The 19,569-nt window shown below is 49.3% G+C and overlaps 1 protein-coding gene across 1 annotated transcript in view; it reads right to left on the bottom strand.

The window, feature by feature from the left end:
* Positions 1-5,504: 5,504 nt before the first annotated feature.
* The window catches only part of DAGLA (diacylglycerol lipase alpha), a 56,425-nt gene continuing 42,360 nt past the window's right edge, over positions 5,505-19,569 (bottom strand). The window contains exons 15-22 of the mRNA XM_050975335.1: positions 18,168-18,310; positions 16,851-16,919; positions 15,894-15,966; positions 14,965-15,161; positions 14,048-14,177; positions 13,443-13,624; positions 5,977-12,789; positions 5,505-5,719 (exon numbers count right to left, since the gene is read on the bottom strand). Coding sequence (XP_050831292.1) covers positions 11,862-12,789; positions 13,443-13,624; positions 14,048-14,177; positions 14,965-15,161; positions 15,894-15,966; positions 16,851-16,919; positions 18,168-18,310 — 1,722 coding nt within the window. The 3' untranslated portion in view covers positions 5,505-5,719; positions 5,977-11,861. The remainder of the gene's footprint in view (positions 5,720-5,976; positions 12,790-13,442; positions 13,625-14,047; positions 14,178-14,964; positions 15,162-15,893; positions 15,967-16,850; positions 16,920-18,167; positions 18,311-19,569) is intronic.

Genomic DNA, 19,569 nt, shown 5'->3' with positions numbered 1-19,569 from the left:
AAAACTTAGCTCTCAAATCATCCAAATCCAGCTCCAAATCACCTTAAAGCAGCCCTAAACACCAAATCCAGCTGCAAATCACACAAATCCAGCTCCAAACTCCAAAATCCAGGGGCAAATCACCCTAAACTAGCCCCAAGCACCAAATTCAACCCTACATCATCAAAATCCAGCTGCACACCACCAAAAATCCAACCTCAAATCACCCTAAATTGGGCCCAACCAGCAAATCCAGCCTCAAATCATCCAAATCCAGCCCCAAATCACCCAAATCCAGCTGCAAATCACCCTAAACCAGCTCCAAACACCAAAATTCAGCTGCAAATCACCCTAAACTAGCCCCAAGCACCAAATTCAGCCCTACATCATCAAAATCCAGCTGCACACCACCAAAAATCCAACCTAAAATCACCCTAAATCAGCCCGAACCAGCAAATCCAGCCCCAAATCATCCAAATCCAGCCCCAAATCCCACCCCAAACCCCAACCCCTGCCCCCTCAGGGGAAGGCCCAGCTGTGGTTTGTTCTCCCCAGATGTTCCCACAAACCCCAGTAACCCCCCTCACCCCTCCCACCCCATAATGACTCCAATCAAATAAATAAGGGCCCGCTGGGAATAATGTCCATGAAGTTCCGAGTTCTCGGAGCGCCGGGGCGCTGCCAGCCCCAAACTGTGGGGCCTTTCTGCTGCGGGCCAGCCAGGGCACAATGAGGGATTGTCCAGCCCCACATCCCAATTGAGAAGGGCAGATTCTCCGGGATATATAAATATATTTATCCTGCTCCCACAGCTGTGCAGTGACCAATTCTTCTCCCGGGAGAGGAGGGGGACTGAGGATTGGGGACAGTAATGGGTCTATTATTTCGGGACGGAGAGAACGAGCCCTTTTTTCTCCTCTCTCTCCACATTAAGACAATTGTTATTCCCTGCTCCCCTTGTTCCTGCTCTCAGCCCCCCGTTTCGGGCACAAGCTGCGTGGGAAGGAAAGGAAATGAAGGGAAAATGGATTTTTCCTGGGAAGCCGAGCGCCAGCCCGGCCTAAACCCTGTTAGATGTTGGTCGGTAATATTTTACTTAAATAAAGATTAAACCCAGCACTAAAGTCAGAACTGGATTGGATGATCCTTGGGGGCCTTTTCCAACTCAGGATATTGAATCCTAGAGTGCATGGTTCTGTCATTTAGAATCCTGGAATCCATGGAATCATTTCCCATACTCTTATGGATTCATAAAATCATCATTTGATTTGTAAAATCACATTCCATGATTCTATGATTTAGAATCCCAGAACCCTGGAGTGGCTTGCCTTGGGAGGGAACTTAAAGCTCATCCATGGAATTCTTCAGCTGGGAGTAGGCCCAGGCCATGAGAACCTGCTTTACCATTCCAGAGCCATGTCCCTGTGTCCCTCACCCTGTAGGACACTGGGAAAATCCTTTCCCTGGGAAAGTCCCGTTTGGGACTCACCTTCCTTGCAGAAAGATCCCAGCATCCAAAGGGCAGATTTCCATACCATTCTGACTCATATATCCAACATAATTGAATATTTGGGATATATTCTCTGCTGAGAGCATTCATCTTCCTCTTCTATCCCTGTCATTCCCATCCACTCCCAAAAATTCCCTTGTACTCAACTTTATTTGCACTAAAATCCTTCTTTTTATATGGCAGGATGACTTTAACTGGGGATAACGCAAAGCATCAAGTTCCTTCCCTAATTTCCTTCTCCACTGAGGGACGGATTCCTAGAACTGATCTTGAGGGACAGGGATCATGGAATCCTGGAATGGTTTGGGTGGGAAGTGACCTTAAAGCCCATCTAGTTCCACCAGCACTTTCACAAGTACCTGCCTGTGACGGCATTGGACCATATAACCAGGTCCAAGGATGATCAAAAGACTTGGAAAAATTTCCTGAGCCTGGATTTGGATCCCTCTGGATTGACCAAGTTGGGCTTGGCCTGGGATTCCCCATCCTAAAGTGCAAAATCCTGTGGAGCAACTGATTTATAATAAAAATAGGACAATTCCCTCCTTTCCTTAGGGACAATGTCAACATTCCCACATCCCATCCTCTCATGAGATAGCTCCAGAGTGCCAGACACCCCTTACCAGACAGGAAAATCCCTTTGGGAACTGGCTCATTAAGGACTCAAATCCTCAGATTTGAGGGTTCTGCCCTCACAAAGTTGCTGCCATTTCCAGAATGCCCTCCTCTGGACATATCCTTAAGGAATCATTGCTCCTTCCCATCTTTCTTCCTCCCCTGAGGCCTAAATCAAGGTTTGGATGATCCACATCCTTCTCACCTGAGTTTTCCTCCTGCTTCCCAGTCCTGCTCAGCTCCCACTCCCAAGGAATGCTGCTCTTTCCCTCCCCAGCCCTGATTAAAGGGAAAAGACCCATTGGAAAAACACACCAAGGGAGGAAGCCAACTTCATCCATACGGGATGGTCCAGCTCCCTCCCTGCAATGAGCTGGGAATACAGCACTTCAGGGATGGACTTGTGTGATTCCCAAAGGATCCTAGAGAGCTCTGAATCCCAAAAAAATCCAAGGTATTGCTTTGATCCATAAGGAGGCAGCTCCAGAGGGTCCAAACCCAGTCCCTCATTGGTTTTCCTTTCTCCAGCCCTCCACATTTCCCACATTTCTCCCCCTTCCCAATCCCCTCTGGATCATGCTCCCTGCAAACCTTGCTCTCCCTGTCCCACGTGGCTCGCAGGCAGCACGAGCCAGGAAGGGGTGGAGAGATGTTCCTCGGGATATTACTCATGGAAGGTGCGGCCGGGGCTCCCTCCGGCGCCGAATTTCAAAGTCCATTTTCCAACAAAACAATAATTCAGGAATTTCCCCCTCCCTTACCCCATCCCTCCCCACATCCCAACCTCCAGCTGAGACTCCCAGGCATGACTGGAAGGATTAGGAGTTAATTTTTAAAGTTTTTCCACCAGTTCTGAGCATGGACACCTCAGTCTCTGGAAGGGTGCCGGAATCATTGATCTGGCTCACACGAGGTTCAGCCGAGCCGGGATCATGGATCCAGGGATATCCAATGGATATGAGATCTATTGCTCCTGGTGGGACCAAGTCCCAAAGAAGCTGTTGTGTCGCTGTTGAAGATGCTGGAATATTTGGAATCTCCTACTCACAACCCACCCCAATCCAGGCACAAAATCCCCAAATCCTGGATGGTTTGGGTGGGAAGGGACCTCAAAGCTCATCCCACTCTATCCACTGCCATGGGCAGGGACACCTTCCACTATCCCAGGCTGCTTCACGCTTTGTCCAGTCTGGACTTGACACTTCCAGGGACGAAGCAGGCACAGCTTCTCTGGGAAATCCTTTCCAGCTCCCAGAGAAGCTCCCACTCTGCTGGAGGCGGAAGCAGAGCTCCCTCGGTTATCTCCTCCTGGCAGGAGACCTGCGTGGATCAATCCCTGCCTGGTTACCCATTAACTCCAAAGGGTTTGTTCCTGAGACAGAGAGAACACCTCCATTGATTCATAAAGGAATAAAGGACCATCCTCAGGAAGGAACACACATGTCCTGGGACACCTCAACACCCCAGGAGACCTCTGGAGCTGGAAGTGCAAGGACTCAGCCCATGCCTGGAGCAGGGAAGTGTCACCCACCCACTCCCAAGAAGGACATCCAGGCTCTATGGAAAACCCCTCTTCACTCTACCAGGACAAACAAGGTCGCAAGGGCTGGATGAGCTTTCCAAGGAAGTTCTGTGGTGGGAAGGATGAGTACAGATTGCTGGAAAATCCAAGGAGACATTGCTGAGGAGGCAGGAAAATACAAATGCTGCCGAAATAGGCCAGGAATTACATCTGGACCATCACCCTCAGACCACTGTTTCCTTTCCCTCTTTTCCAATGGAAATACAACCTGGAATCCTTGGAAAAACCCTGAGGAACTATTTGTGCCATGCTGGTTTCCATTGAATTAATTAACAATTAGATCCCAGCTTTAGTTAATTAAATATTCCCATTATTTTCCCCCATTTTCTTTGCTTGCTGGGGAACATATCAAAATTGTAGAAAAATTTGGAGGTTTTTTTCTGTAGTTCTGGATATTTTCTCAATGGATTGGAAACAACTTTTCTCAATAAACTGGGATTTTTTCCTAAGGCCACCAACACACCCAGGAGCCAGAGAATCTCCCTGGAAAACACGACTACATCCCTAAGGAAGGCTTTTAATAGGTTTTATAGCAGCATCCCCCACTCCTGCTGTGTCCACATCCATATATTTTCATCCTTAAAAACTGAATTAAAGCAGCCTCTCCTAAACATGGATTATTCCGTGTTTATCCAAGGATAGCAGCCAGAGTTGGATGTTTTCCTTCCTCAGGAGAGAAAGGGTTTCCAGAAGAGCCAATATCCTTTTTATGAGGCTGATATAGCTCCGGGTAGGGAAAAAAATCCCACAAAACCATCCCCAAACATCAGGCAGTTCAACATTCCAGCACTTTTTATAGGCATTTTTATAGGAACTCAGTAGTTCAGCCACCTTTGAGCTCTTAATTCCCTGATAGTCCCTTCAGGAGCAGCCATAAAAACAACTCCATGCAGCCATTAATAGGATTACACACTTCCAGGCATTCCTTTTCTCCCTGGATTTCTCCTGGCTGGTCAGCAAGCTTGAGGACTTCTCCTGCCCTTATTCCCTGACCCTGTAAGCCATAAATGCAGCTTTTCCCTTTTCCAGAATATGAATTATATGGAATTATTCAGCTGGGAACAGTCCTCAGGCAGTGAGATTCTGCCTTACAACTCCAGAGCCCTGTCCTGTGGGACACTGGGAAAATCCCCATTTGGACTCACCCAGCTCACAGAAGGATCCCAGCACCTTCATGTTCATCCAAAGGAGAGATCTCTACACTGCTCAGGCTGGAATATCCAATAGATTGAATATTTGGGATATATCCTTGACTGAGAGCACACATGCTCCTCTACTATCCCTGCTATTCCCATCCACTCCCAAAAAATTCCCTGTTTGCACTAAAAGCCTTCTTTTTATAGGACAGGTTGATTTTAACTTGGAATAACTCAAAGCATCCAGTTCTTTCCTTAATTTCCTTCTCCACAGGAGAGATACCTAGAACCCATCTCAGGGGACAGGGATCATAGAATCCTGGAATGGTTTGGGTAGGAAGGGACCTTAAAGATCCAGTTCCATCCCTGCCATGGTCAGGGACACCTTCCACTACTTCCAGGACAACTTCCAGACTGCTCCAACCTGGCCATGGGATGGCAAATCCACAACCTCTGGACATTCCCCCAAGTGTTTTCCCACTCCAAAGGCTGAGATCCGGAGCAGAAAGAGCTGAAGAAGAAACAACCAACCCCCAGTGATTCCCTGGATCCTTCCCAAAAGCCACATACCCAATTCCTGGTGTCCTTCCCACCTCACTCACCACCCTTCAAGGCAGAAACCTCAGGCAATTCCCAACCATCCGTGTCCAGGACATCCTTGGGAACAGTCACATACTCCAGCCATGCTTCCAACATCCATTTTATACAGAGTGCCATAGAATATACAGAAAATTTATATACATCCATGTTTCTGGAATTAGGTTATAATTCATCCGATCTTTCTTTACAGTGGGATTAGTTCAGATCTTTCGTACAGAGGTACAAAAAAAGTCACGTGGAGAATGAAGGGCACATGAGGAGTGCTTGAGTTTCCTTGGAATCTTCATGCTGGGGCAGCTCAGAGCAGGGATTCAGAGGGCAGCATTCCCAGGATGAGCATGGGGACACAGGATGCTGGGCTGTTTTCCCCCCCAGTTGCATATCCAAGTGCTCCAAGCCCTGCCAGAAAGAGTGGGAGTGCCTCAGAGCTCCCTGGAAGGGCTGCTTCTCCCAAAAATGCCAAAGGCTTCAGCTCTAAGGAGGCAATGAGGATCCAGCAGGAAATGAATCCAGAGGTATCCTGCTCTGAGCTGCCCCAGCATGAGATGGGACACAGGTGACAGGCAGGAAGGGCTTTTCCAGAGAGGCAGAGCCAAAGGAAAGGGGCTCGCAGGGCTCAACATTCCAGACAGGGAGGCACAGCCCATCCCCAAATATCCCTGTGCCAATAGGAATTCCACGTAGTGCCAGAACAGGAGCTCAAGAGTATTCCCTGTACTTGTGGAGGGAAAAGTGGGAAGCTGGAGCTGCAAGTGAGGCCATTTTGCCACCACCAAGTGCTGGGGACATCCTGGGAAAGGAGTTAGGACCCAAAGGGGGTGGCAGTGTCCTAGGAAAAACCCCTGCTGGGATCCCTTTGCACACAAAACTTCCCAAAAGTGGATATCCCGGCAGGACAGGCCCGTGCCACTCCCAGCTGGGACTTCTGACTCTGAGCCATTGGAACTGCACAAAGCCCAGGATGGGAAGCAAGGAAATGGATTCCAAAGAAAAACCAACCTCAAGGCTTGCTCCTGTGCTGCAAGGATTTTCAGGAATCAAGAGGTGAAGGCAGGAAGAGGTTCCCCTCATCCCACAGGTGTGCTGGGAAGGTGAGAAAGTCAGGACACACAGCATGGTCTGACACAGTGAAGTCACAGGGATTGGACGTCCTTAGATTGGACGTCCTTATTGGACAATAAGGAAACAGGAAAAATTCCCAGGGATCTTACCTTTGGAAGGGGGCTGCTCCAGACCCAGGGAGAAACTCAGTGTGGGTTGGAGGAAATCGCCTGCCTCAGGTCAAGATTTGCTTTTGGCACTTGGATACGACCTCAGGCAGCAGGGAAAAGTGGGAAGATGTGGGAAGTCCTGGCTGAGGCAGAACGGGAGAGCTCTGGAGCAAGGGCAGCTCCTGCCAGGCCTTGACCACACTTCCATACTCCCACAGAAGTGGGAAAGTAAGGTGGGAGATGTCTGATCCCAGAAATTGGGACCTGAAGCTAGGGAGAACAAAGGCACAAGAGGTATGAACTCAAAAAAACATGGAAAAAACAATGGGAATGGAGACAGCAAAACACTTGGAGGCTGATGATGATTCCATATGACAAAGCAAGGAATTGCCATGGTCCTTGGCTATTTGGAATTTCCAGCCCTTAAGCAGCTCCTTGGAGCTGGAAGAAGGGGAAGGACATCAGTGACTGCAGATCCAGCCCCCTTCCCATCCCTCTCTCAATCCATAACTCCCCTGTGAGAGCAAAGGGCTCCCAGACTGAATCCCAGCTTCCATCTGCAATATCCCCATCTCTCCTTGTTCCCACAGCTGCCAAGGATGGGCCGTGTTTGCCTCCAGCAGGATCCATGCAGCATTGCTTCCTCCACACAAGAGCCATGAGAGGGAGCTTTGGCATAAGAAATGAGGCTCTTCCCTAAATCCAGCAGCTCTTCCCAAAAATCAGCACTGCACAGGCTCTGGGAACAAAGCAATGAGCCCAGTTCCAAGCAGTGCTTTCCAACTGCTTCCTTCAGAGGACTTTCTCAGCAGAGCAATCCATGCAGAGGTGCTGCTGGAATTCCAACCTTCCCATTCCTGCAGCACTATAACACTGCAAGCAGGGAATCACAGAATTCCAGAATCATTTGGAAGCTCCCACCCACTGCTGTGGGCAGGGACATCTTTCCCTAGCCCAGGTTGTTCCAAGCCTTATCCAACCTGGCCTGGAATATTTCCAGGAATGAGGAATCCACACCTCCCTTGGCAATGTTACTCAAAGGCTGCAGTTACAACCACTATCCCTAAACCCATTGGAATTAAATATTCCTGCTCCCATCCTGCAAAGCCAGAATGTCCTACTGCCAAGGGAAGAATATCCCAGAATGGATAAGGATAAACCCAGCATGGAGGGGAGCTTCAGCCCAGCAATTCCCAAGGCAAACACAGAAGGGCTCTGCTGCCCAATGGAGGTTCTTGGATACAGCCTCAAAACACAAACCCAAACACACCCATTCCAGCAATAATTAATCCTATCTAATTCCCATTGCCAGGAGTAATCCTGATTATTCCTATGTCCCAATTTGTAAATGAAAGCTGTGTGGGCGAGTCCATGGAAATAATATTATCTGCCTGCAGGGAAAGAGCAGCAAAAGCTGAGAAAACATCAAAGTGCATGGAGAATGTGTTAGATATTCATCCTGTATCCCCACGCTTGGAGCTTTTCCTCTCTCTTACATGCCCTTTGAAACAGATTTCCCTCTTTAATCCTGCATGGGACCATCAACTATTCCTGGAATCTAGCATCCTAAAAGAATAGAACTGGGAATCACTGGAATTCTATAACCACACTCCCCACCCTCTGCCATCCTAGCCCTCTGCAAAGAACAAAATACCTCCCACAAATCCTGTTTGCTTTGGAAAAAAGTTCCTAAAAAGTTCCAAGAATCTCATTAAACTGCTTTGGAATAGTTTTCCCATGTTTCCCATGTGCTGCCAAGGATGTAGAATGAGCCATCAGCACCCTGAGTGAAGGGAGGGATGAGATGGCTCCTGAAATAGGTGAGAAGCACAGGGAGCGAAGAAAAGAGGCAAGTTTTAGGAGGAAATGAATATTCCAAATGGAGAAGGCAGCCCCAGTGGAGAAGAAGCAATGATAAATATTGGAAAAGAGCTGGTATATTCTCAGCACTGCAGGATCCTTCCCAAATTTTTGGCACTGATGCAATGAAAGCAACAATAAAATCAATTTACTGGTGCAGAAGAGCCTCAGCTCCATTCCTCTGCCAAGAAACTCTTGGAATACCAACACTCACCAGTGTTGGAAAGGACCTTTAAAGGTCACTCAGTCCAAGGAAGAAGGATCAGAATGGGTTTTAATGATGAGGCATGGAATGGGTGACCTGTTGGTCAGTCTGGGGTGTCAGGCACTTCCAGCACTGCCTCTGCAGAGGGTGGAACATCCTGTTGGAGTATCATGGGAATATCCCAAGATCAGAAGGCACAAAGCTGATGAGGAAGAAGCAGAAGCCAAAAGATTTGGAAAACTGGAGATGCTTTGTATTCCCAAAGACAGAACAGGAAGAGAAAGCAGGAAGTGTGTACAGTACAGATGAAGGAGGTAGCTGCAGCTTGAACGTTTATTTTAGCATTCCAGGTGTGCTTTTCCAGGAGGATATGGGAGACGAGCCTTTCCAAATGCTCAGATAGCAAAGGAGTGATGGGAATGGAGACATGGAATGCTGGGGATCAAGACACAGTAATGGGGATCAAGACACGGAGACATTTAAAGCAGAAATAATTCCAGGAAAGTGGATTTCATTTGGGAGGACTGGGATCAAATCTGTTTGTCAACAAAAACCAGGGATTATCCATGATAGGATACAATGAGAACCTTCAAGGGGCTCTTTTGTGCCTTTACGCCTTGACCTGTGGCAAGCCCAGCTCCCAGGAATTACTTATTTCCAGGTTTTCCAAAGTCCAGTAATCACAGAGCAAAAAAACTGCAGCATTCCAGACTGCTTCCTGTCAGGGCAAGGGAAGGCCATTCCTATGGGATACAGTTCCAATGGCACAAAGAGGGAAAGAGTCACCCAAGGACTGAGTCTTCCAGGACACGGCAGAGGAACGTCAGGGAAGGGACTTTCTAGTGCAATATTTGAGCCATGGAACTTCAGCAGGTTCCCACTGGAATCATTTTAGGAGGGAGATATCCCACTTTTCCTCACCTGGAGGCACCTCCCACCAGTAGTTCCATCTAATCCCAGGTATCCATGTCACTCCCAGGGACAGAGATGATCCTTTTCCTTAGTGTTTTAAAGTGCTTTGCAGATCCCAAGCTCTGCCTTAGTGCTAAGGGTTAATTCCTGCTGGGAATAAGGGCAGGAATGAGCTCCTTATCCCGACTCCTGGGCCAGAAGGGGAGCTAGCCTGCTAGCCCCGGCCTCCCTACCCTTCAGCTCCCCTTTTCCCCTCAAACCTTCCCGTATTTTTGTGCGTATTCCCAAAAAAACCACCTCGGTAGTGTTTCCTGAGTGCAGGAATTCCTCCTTACCCTGTGCTGTGCTCCTGAACCACCTGCTCCCTGCTCCTTTTTTAAGGACCTACAAAAACAAAAAGAACTTCTGGTTGCTCAGAATAAAAGGATTTTTCCTTCTCCAAATCCCTCTGGATCCAGAGGGGCTTCCTCCCTCTGATTCCACTCAGGGAAAGGTCACCTTTGGAACCTTAAACCATAGGGATAATGTTTTCCTGGTCGCTTGAAGCACTTCTGAAGGCTCTGAAACGCTAAGGAGCAGGAGCTGGAGCATCCCATGCTGGACGGAGTGGGACAGCAACACTTGGACCCAGAATCCAGTGGAATTCCGTGCACTCAGGATTATTTACATCAATGCACACTGGTTATAAAGTGCTCTTCAGTGGTATTGGATCCCACTGGCTTCCAGGGAGCGCAGCCCTGACCCATCCCGGTGCTTCCACAGTCCACATGGAGAACAGGAAGCCTGGGATTTGCCAGGAACTGAGCTCCTGGAAAGCACAGCATCCTCCTACAATGGAAATAGCACTAAGGAGGGGAAAAGGAAGCAACCACAGGATTCTAAGGAAGTTAAACCAGGAATTTCTTTTAGAGGGAGCTCCGGGGAGAGCCATCAGTAACTACTGAGCTTTGAGGGGGAGTTGAGGCAATTCAAGGCCTTTTCCAGGTCCAAAGAATGTTTCATTTCCTACAATAGGTAGTTTTCCTCCTACTCCCATCACTGGAAAACCTGCCTGGAGAGGCGGAGCAGGCTCCTCTGGGCCCGGAGGCTCAGGTAGTTTTCCTAACTTGCTCAAGCTTTCCTATATGGAATTGTGCAGGTGGGGAGAGGGGGCAGGTGGTTACCCCCGAATCCAAGCCACTTGGGAAGCGGGGGCTTGGAATTCTGCCTGCCATCCTCTCTTCCCTCAGTCCCCAGAGAGAACAGCACAGGAAGGAGAGGATGACCATGGATTTTCCTTCAGGAAATCCTCCCTATTTCCTTAATAAATACCTTCCAACCAGCTCAGCAGCTCTGTAAACATACAAGAGATTGCAACACTGGGAAAAAAGTCCATCTTTTCCCTGAATTCCCAAAGACAGAGGCTGGCACTAATCCACAGATGCTGCATATGGGTGGTGTGAGGACCCCCAGGGATTCAGGAGGGACTCCCAGACTCCACAGAGGCCTGGAAAATAATGCCAGGTGCATCTTGCAGTTGATCCATCCACATCCATGCAGCTCTGAGATGAGAATCCTGGCAGTCCCACGGGAATGTTGCCAGCTTGGAGGGGTCCAGGGAACCAAGGAGTGATGAGGGTGATATCCAGGAGAACTTTCTGCCAAAGGCAAAGGGATTGGGCTCTTGGAAACAGTGTCCTTCCCTCTCAGGAGTGCTTGGGGGTGAGAAACCATGATGCCAGCCCCATTCCTGCTGCACCTGGCCGGGAAGGGGAGACTGGATTTGGGGGGAATACAGCCCCAATGGCTTTAAAACAGGAGTGTCCTACAAAACCAATCCCCATGGAAGTGTGCTGAATTGGATCTTGGGCCGGATCCGTGGTAGTGCAACAGGGCCCAAAGTCTCAATTCGCTCATTTCCCAAAACCACCGGCTCGGTCCCGAGGAGAGGGATCTGGCCCAGCTCCCTCCTGCTTCCATCTATCCAGGTATCTCACTCCCAAACTCAGCAGGTGCCCCAGGGCAAGGAATCTGCCTCTGGAATGAGACAGGCTGAGGTAGGGAACTTTAGTGCCTCAGACCCTCTCAGGCCCCGTGGGGCAAAGCTTCTCCCAGCTCCAAGCACAGGATTCCAGCACAATCCATCCTCCAGACACCACCACTGGGTCACCCCAGAAAGGATTTTCCAGCTGTCTCCTCTGATCCCAACTGCCCGATGACAGCCTCCTCCATGGATTATCCCACTGGGATCATTCCACCCCTTTTCCCTGCACTAAAGGGCCGAAATCATGAGGTCGTCCTGCTTGGCAGGGCTGGTTACGTGTCCGGAGGGGGTGGAAGTCCGGATTTTGTCTGTGGCCAGGCATTCCTGGCTGCTCACACCCGTGGGAGTGATATCCATGAGTTCTCCAGATGAGCTAAGGGGGAAGGAAGGTGACACAGAGATTCCTGACGAGGGATCCGTCGAGCCCGCAAACAACCTCGGGGGCTTTGGGACTAAGTTAGGCTCGTACTGTGCCCTCAGCAGGATCTCCTGGTCGCTGACGGATTTGGGAATCTCCGCGAAGTCGCTGGAGCTGTCCGACACCATCATGCAGTAAATGTCCTGGAAGGAGCTGCTTTTGCTGTCCAGGTTGAAGAGGCTGTCGATGAACTCTGCGAATTCCAGCACCTGGGGGCTGGGAACGTCGGCCAGGCGGCCGTTGTGGAGTGGCGGCTCTTCCCGAGGGGACGAGGACGCACGCTCCCCGTCGCTCCCGGCGCCCTCGGCGCTGCAGCGGCGCTGGGGGGTGGTGCCGCCGCTGTTGAGGACGTTTTCCGGGGGTTGAGTCTCCTGGGAGTGCTTGGAGAGGCTGTCAGCAGCCAGCAGCTCTGTCCGGGAGCTGAGGGAAGGGTTTTCCTCAGGGATAACGGGGTCTATATAAAAGCAGTGCGTCTCGTCCTTCTCCATGACCGCATGGAGGCTGGGGGAGCCCCGGATGCTCCGGAAGCCGGAGGAGCGCCGGGAATCGAAGCTGTAGATGGATTCGTTGTCCGAGAGGCTCTCCATGGTGGCCAGAGGGGCGCGGCGGTCCTGGAGCTCCACGGAGAGACGTTCCTTAGTGTCCAGGAGAAGCAGCTCCACGGGGTCCTTCTGCACGGGAGAAAGCGGCTTTGTCTCATAGAATCCCTCCAGGCTGATTTCCGAATGGGATTTGCTCCTGCAACAGGAAACAGAGAACACAAGGCTGCAAAATTCCAGAACAGCTAGAGGATCCGAGGGTTCCTCACACAGCTCCTCCAACCAGAGGCATCCACAACTCCAGGGAATCTCTTCTCGCTCCGTCCTCCCAGCTGAAAATATCACAAATGGATTCTCCCTCTGCAAACTCCAGTTCTTGCCCTTCTCCCTTTTTTCCTGGCTCACTAAATCCTTCTCTCCTGTCCAGAGAGGCTGTCGACTATCCCTGATGGTGTTGCGGGTTGGACAGGGCTTGGAGCAACCTGGGCTGGTAGAAGGTGACCGTATCCATATCAGGGGCTGGAACAGAATGATCCTTAAATCCCTTCCAAATCAAACCAAACCAAACTTGCTCCAAGTTTTACCTTAGGAAAACCTCACCTGTCTGGATAAGGAGAAAAAAGGAAGTCTCTTTCATACCTTTTCCTGACCTTGCTGCAGTCAAATTCCTAAGCAACACAAGGTATTTTTCCCCCTGACATTCCTCAAGACATCCTGAAGCTTTAATTCCCACAAAGGCCCATGGATCTGTCTTTCTCACAAACACAGATCACAACGCTCCAAGGGGAAGAGGACCCACACCTGTGGGTATTTATTAATATTTTTAATATTCCATATAAAATCTCTCCTTACTTGGTACTGCTGTTCCTTCTGTCCACTGGGATGGCTCCAGTTCCGATCTGCACGGTGGGGCAGCTGGGCAAGGGCTGGCTCTGGAATATCAGCTCCGGGGTGAGATCCACTTCTGTAGGACTCACCATCACTTTGGCTGCAGAAAGCAGAGCTGTTTTCCCCTTGTTGTAGTTCTCCAACACCTGTCCAAGGAAAGCAGAGGAACAGCAGGGATTGACTGGAGGCTTTCAAACCGCTGGATTGGACTCTTTCTTCCCAGAACCTTCTGGAAGCACAGGGAGATGAAGGATTTGATGGCTAAATCCTGACACATCCCTGGACGTCACCTGGGCTCCAGTTTAATGGCAGCTCCTGGAGTGAACCATCACCACCCGACCTCATGTTAGTCTCATGTTAAATTTGGAAACAGGAGCTTCTGGGACTGTGGGAATTCCATTCCCAGACCTTGTCACACTCCACTCCCAATACCCTGTGCAAGACTGACCAGGAGCATCCCCTTTCCTCCTCTTCTCCAAAATAAACGGCCTGGTGTATTTAACCAGCAGCATTCCCAGGCTAAACCTGCCTGTCCCAGTGGTTTTTGGGATGACAATTCCCTGCCTTACCTTGTTGAGCCCTTCCATGACCACGTAGGGGAGGTGCTCGTGCAGCATGGCCGGGGAGATGATCACTTCATTGAAGGCCTTGTTGTCCCCCCAGATAGCAAAGTAGGTGGGATCCTCCTGCTCACAGCAGCTGGAAAAGGGGTCCAGACAACAGGGGAAATGGGATGGACAAGCAGGGCAGTGTTTTGGCATGTGAAAACAGCAGGATGCAGAGGGAGAAAAAGGAAAAACAGAGAGAGGAGCTGTTAAAAGGCATTTGGCTCCAAAATCCTGCTTTATGGGGACATGGTTATCCATGGGCTATGATGATGATAACCAATCATCATCTAAAGAGGAAAAGGACTTTGGACAAGGGCCTGGAACAATGGGAAAAGGGGGATTAGCTTTAAGCTGAAAGAGGGTGGGTTTAGAGGGTGCAGAGGCCCTGGCACAGGTTGCCCAGAAAAGCTGTGGCTGCCCTATCCCTGGAAGCGTTCCAGGCCAGGTTGGATGGGCTTGGTGCAACCTGGGATGGTGGAAGGCATCCCTGCCCATGGCAGGGGCTGGAACTGGTTAATCCTGAAGTCCCTTCCAACCCAAACCATTACAGCATTCCATGTGCTGGTTTAGATTAGATATTGGAAGAAACTCTTCCCTGTGAGGGTAGTGAGACTGGAAAATTTGGATGGATTTCCAAGGGAAGCTGTGGCTGCCCCATCCCTGGAAGTGTTCAAATCCAGGCTGGGTTGGGCTTGGAGCAACCTGGTCTGGTGGAAGGCATCCCTGCCCATGATCTCCACAGTCCCTTTCAACCCAAACCATTCCGCCAACACAGACAGAACCACTGTTCCTGTGAGACAGCAGGGAAGAAAATCCCCTTCTCCTTGTGTCAGGGAGAGTTTTCCAGCAAGAATTCCAGCAGGAACTGCAGGACTCACCAGCACTGCTCAGCAGGGTGGTTGTGCACCACGTGGATGATGCGGCCGGGGGGGTACAGGGGGGTGCTGGCACTCAGGGCGATGGTCAGGTCACTGGGATGTGTCCAGAGCCGGTTGCTCGTCACCGAGTTCTCCTCTGGCTCCTCGGGAAGCTCAGATTTGGGAATGCACTTGGTAGCCCCCACAATGATCCGCCACTGATCCCACAAAGAGAGAGAGAGGAGGGAGGATTTGAGGAGAGAAAAGCAAAAAAAACCCAGTTTTCTTTCACACAGGAGGGATTTGCCTAAGGAAGGTGTGTGAAACACCACCAAAGGTGTCCAGGAAAAATGCAATGACACTGGGAATAAATAAGCAACAATACAAGGACAGGAAAACAGGGAAGCTGGTTATAGAGATGATCCAAATGTTTCTGAAAGTTGATTTACCTCTCCCAATTATATACCCTCTCCAGGTAAATTCCATCAGATATTATCCCTAAAATTTTGTATTTTATGGTTCTTTTTCCATCTTGGTGCAATGGTAAAGACTGGGGAGGGACAACTTCCCACATTTCCTATCTCCAAGACACAAGCAGACCATTTATCCTGGAACAGCACCACCCCAATGTTCTGACAAGCACAGCTGTTGGACTTCCAGCCTGTTCCCAGTTTTAACTGGCCAGGAAAATCCACACTTTATATGTGGAATACAGATTTTAAAAGAGGCTCAGACAGAAAATTCCCTGCTCAGTTATTTGGGATCTGTGATGGTGAAGTTTCAGCAAGTGAGCCAGAATGATCCCACTGAGCTCTCTAGAGCTTTCCATCATTCCTCTGGTTCCCTAAATAATGATCCTGAGGAGGCATGGAGGAAACCCACCCTTCTTGACACTAAAATTCCCCATCCCTGCTCAGAGACATCTCCAGGTGTTGGTTCTTCCTTCTTACCTTTGGTTTGGTGCTTCTTTGGAGAACATCCAGAAGCTGCCGGCGAAATCCCTCCAGCTGAGAAAGCCCGATCCTGGAAGAGAAGAAGATGTGACCATGGAAAAGAGGAAGATGTGACTCTGGAAAAGCAGAAATTAGTCTGGAAACAAAGAAAATTATGAATTATGGAAGAGGGGGAAATGTGTTCACAACACCTGGGCAGGGAACAGGACAGGAAGGATATGGAGCACAGCAAACAAGGCATTGTGTTTAAAAGGACACTATAAGGATACAGATGGATTCAGAGGTGGGCTGTGACATCACCCAGGAGCAGGAGCCAGGAGTGAGAGGCCCAGGGAATTACCAGGACAATAACAAGGATAGGTGAACAGGGAAGCAGGGAGGTGACGACAAAGATGGCACAGAACAGGGGAGTTGGGAAAGTGTCCTGGAGCTGAATGACACCACTGAGCAGATGACAGGAGGGACAGAACCATGGCATCCAGGTAAATCCCAGGTTGCCTGGCTCCCATTCCAAATCCCTGCTCAGCAGAACGTGTCCCAGGAGATGAGGAAGGTGAGGAATGCCAAGGCACAAGGAATGGGCTGGTTTGGAGATGAGGTGACATGGAAGAGGGATTTTGGGACAAACTGGTCCAAATGAGGTGGCAGCACATCCAGGACAGGGCCAAGATAACACAGGAAACCAGGAAGGTGGCACAACATGATATTCCAGGTACCATAAGGAGGAATTCCAGAGGTAGGACAGTCCCACTTTTCTTTCACACAGGAGGCATTTGCCCATAAAACCCCCAACAAAGGTGTCCAGGAAAAACATAGTGACACAGGGAACAATAAAAGGACAGGAAAATGAGAAAGCTGGAGACAGAGATGATCCAAGTGCTTTGGACAGGAAACAGATGATTTGGGAGAGAACAGCAAAGATTAACCAAGGAATTCAGACACTCCTCCACTTGCCTGGGCACCAGATCTTTGCCAAGTACCACTGCAGTCACAAACTCCTTGGAATACTCCATGGCATCCTCACTGGAAGAGAAACAGGAGCAAGAAGAAGCAAACACTGTTTCATTCCCTATTCAGTGGCAGGGAAACCAGGGGCACAAACCCCAATCCAAGCTACTCCAAGCTTTGGGGATTTGTGCCTTTTGGAAGAAGTGCCTGATCTCCATGACCCAATCATTCCCCTGCACATGACTCTGGATATAGCTGGGAAAGGAAATCCTTGAACTGAATGCCTCATAGTCATTTTCCAATAGTTTGGGAATGGTAGGACAGCCAAGGAAAAAGATATTTTCTGCTCCTGAGGCTACATTGTAGGATGAATTACCCCAATATTTGGGATAATTCAAATGGCAAACTACTGCAGCAACCTGACTTCCAAGACAAGAAGAAAGAAATCAAGATTCCCACTCTGAGTTTCCTGGAGATATTCCCAACCAGTCACCATGGGCAGAGGCTGCCTCACTGACCTAGGGATGATCCTGGGCATGACACAAGTCAGCAGCTACCAAGGGATCCAGGAGTGGAAGTTTGGAGCAGAAGGTTGTACAACTCTCCTGAAATATCCTCCTCTGTAGCTCTGTGGCTGCAGAAGACCTGGGAATACTACAACAAGGAATGCCAGCATCCAGATTCAGCAGCAGGATGGTTTAAAACCCTTGACTGCTCCTGGAATATGATGCAGGAACCACCAGGAGAAGTTTCTCATGATCCATAGCTGATTCCAAGGATCCCCATGGTGTCTGTCAGGACCAGGAAGACCTTCCCTCACTTCCCAGCAATCCAGTGGGATGTTTTGTTTGGGAATGACATGACCAGAAGGTCTGTTCCCATTTATAATGGGAGAGATTCACAATTAATCTCTTCCTGGTTTTGCCCCACAGCCAAGGGAGGGAAACCAGAACAATCCCTGTGAGCAATTTTAGGTTGAAGAATGGCAGAAATCACATCCCAATTCCAATTTCTTTGGAAAAGGAGTCCAAACAACTGGATCAGCTGCTGCAGACACATGCATTTGGTCAAGTATCTCCTTTATTTTCATCTATTCAGTGGGAGGGGGCAGAGAGTAAGGAAATTGCAACCATTTCCCATTAAATCTGAAGCCACAGATAACTCAGTTATAAACCAGAATATTTGGGAAAGTAGTAATTTGCTATCCTAACTTGAATACCAAACTATATCCCAGAGGAAACACTCTGCTTCTCCAGGCTGCCTTGTCCATTTCACTGCTCCCTAGAGCCTCACAAGCAGGATCCAGTGTATCCCAACACCTACCTGAGCAGTCCACCTGGGGGGGAATAAGCAAAGCACTTCAGGGATGGATACTGGGGACGCAGCAGGAAGGACAGGATGGCAGCTGTGCCAGCCCCAAGGGAATGCCCAACCACAATCAGGCCATAGTGTTTTGTTCCTCTTCCCTAAAAGACATGGAAACAACAAGGAATCGAGGTCAGGATGGAAATGAAATTGAATTTATCCCCCAAATCTCTCCCTTTCCCCAGTTTTGGAGTCTGTTTCTGTACACGAGCACTCCAGATTCCAACTGAATGGCTCCTTGCTTGTTCTGAGTCATGGAATCATCACAGAATCCTGGAATGGTTTAGGTTTGAAAGGAAGGGAGAGATCATTCCATTCCACCCCCTGCCATGGGCAGGGATGCCTTCCACTAGCCCAGGCTGCTCAAAGCCCCATCCAACCCATGCTGGAACACTTCCAAGGATGGGGCAGACACAGCTTTTCTGGGAAACCTGTGCCAGGGCCTCACTGGAGGATGGAATTCATTCACTTCTTGAATTCTACATTTGGCCTACTGGGACATTCCTGAAAGAAAGAAGGTGGGAAGAAAAAGGAAAGGTAGAGCAGCTATTTGAATTATTTAGGATTTGATGGGAGCTATTTGTCCCTCCTGATAACATCCAAGCCCACACAGAAAGTAGTCTCTAAACCTCACTGGACATTTTTCTCTGGAATATCTGTCCTTGGCAACTGTCAGAAACAAGGTCCTCGGCTGGTGGGACCTGGGATGGCACTTATGGACCTTAAGTCAGGAAATCTTCCTCCTGAGTAACAGAACAACTCCCATTTTCCCTTTCTCAGCAGAGAAGATTGAAGCTCCATCCCCAAAAGCTGGATGCTGGTTTATCTCTCCCTCCATCCACCAAATATCCCAAGGCAGCACTTCAGCAACTATTTCCAACATATAAACCAAGGTAAGCTGCTTCCCAACATCTCCCTTGAGTCCTGTGACATCTCTCTGCCACCAAGAATGTGCCCACAGGGACAGTCAGCACTGCATTCCAAAGAAAATCTCCATAAAAATGGGATTTTAGTTCCTGCTGATTTGGTTTTAATGCTCCCTGTCCTTCATTGCCACCATGTGGGACTTCCTGCCTCAGGAAAAGGAAAACAATCAGGAGCTCTGCACTATTGGTGCTTCCAAAATAAAAAAAGCCTTGCAGGAAGTCTGGATGGAGCTTGGAGCAACCTGATCTTGTGGAATGTTCTCTGCCCATGGCAGGGGGTGGAATGGGATGAGCTTTAAGGTCCCTTCCAACCCAAACCATTCCATGAATCGAATAACTAGCTGGAAATCCAGGAATTAAAGGAAGAGCTGAGAAATGAATACAATAGACCCAGGGACATGGAGATTCCCTTAAAACCCAGTTTTTTATGGAAA

Source organism: Serinus canaria, chromosome 5 (genome assembly GCF_022539315.1).
Source record: "Serinus canaria isolate serCan28SL12 chromosome 5, serCan2020, whole genome shotgun sequence".
Lineage (NCBI taxonomy): Eukaryota > Metazoa > Chordata > Aves > Passeriformes > Fringillidae > Serinus > Serinus canaria.
This window is presented reverse-complemented; position numbering and strand designations above follow the sequence as displayed.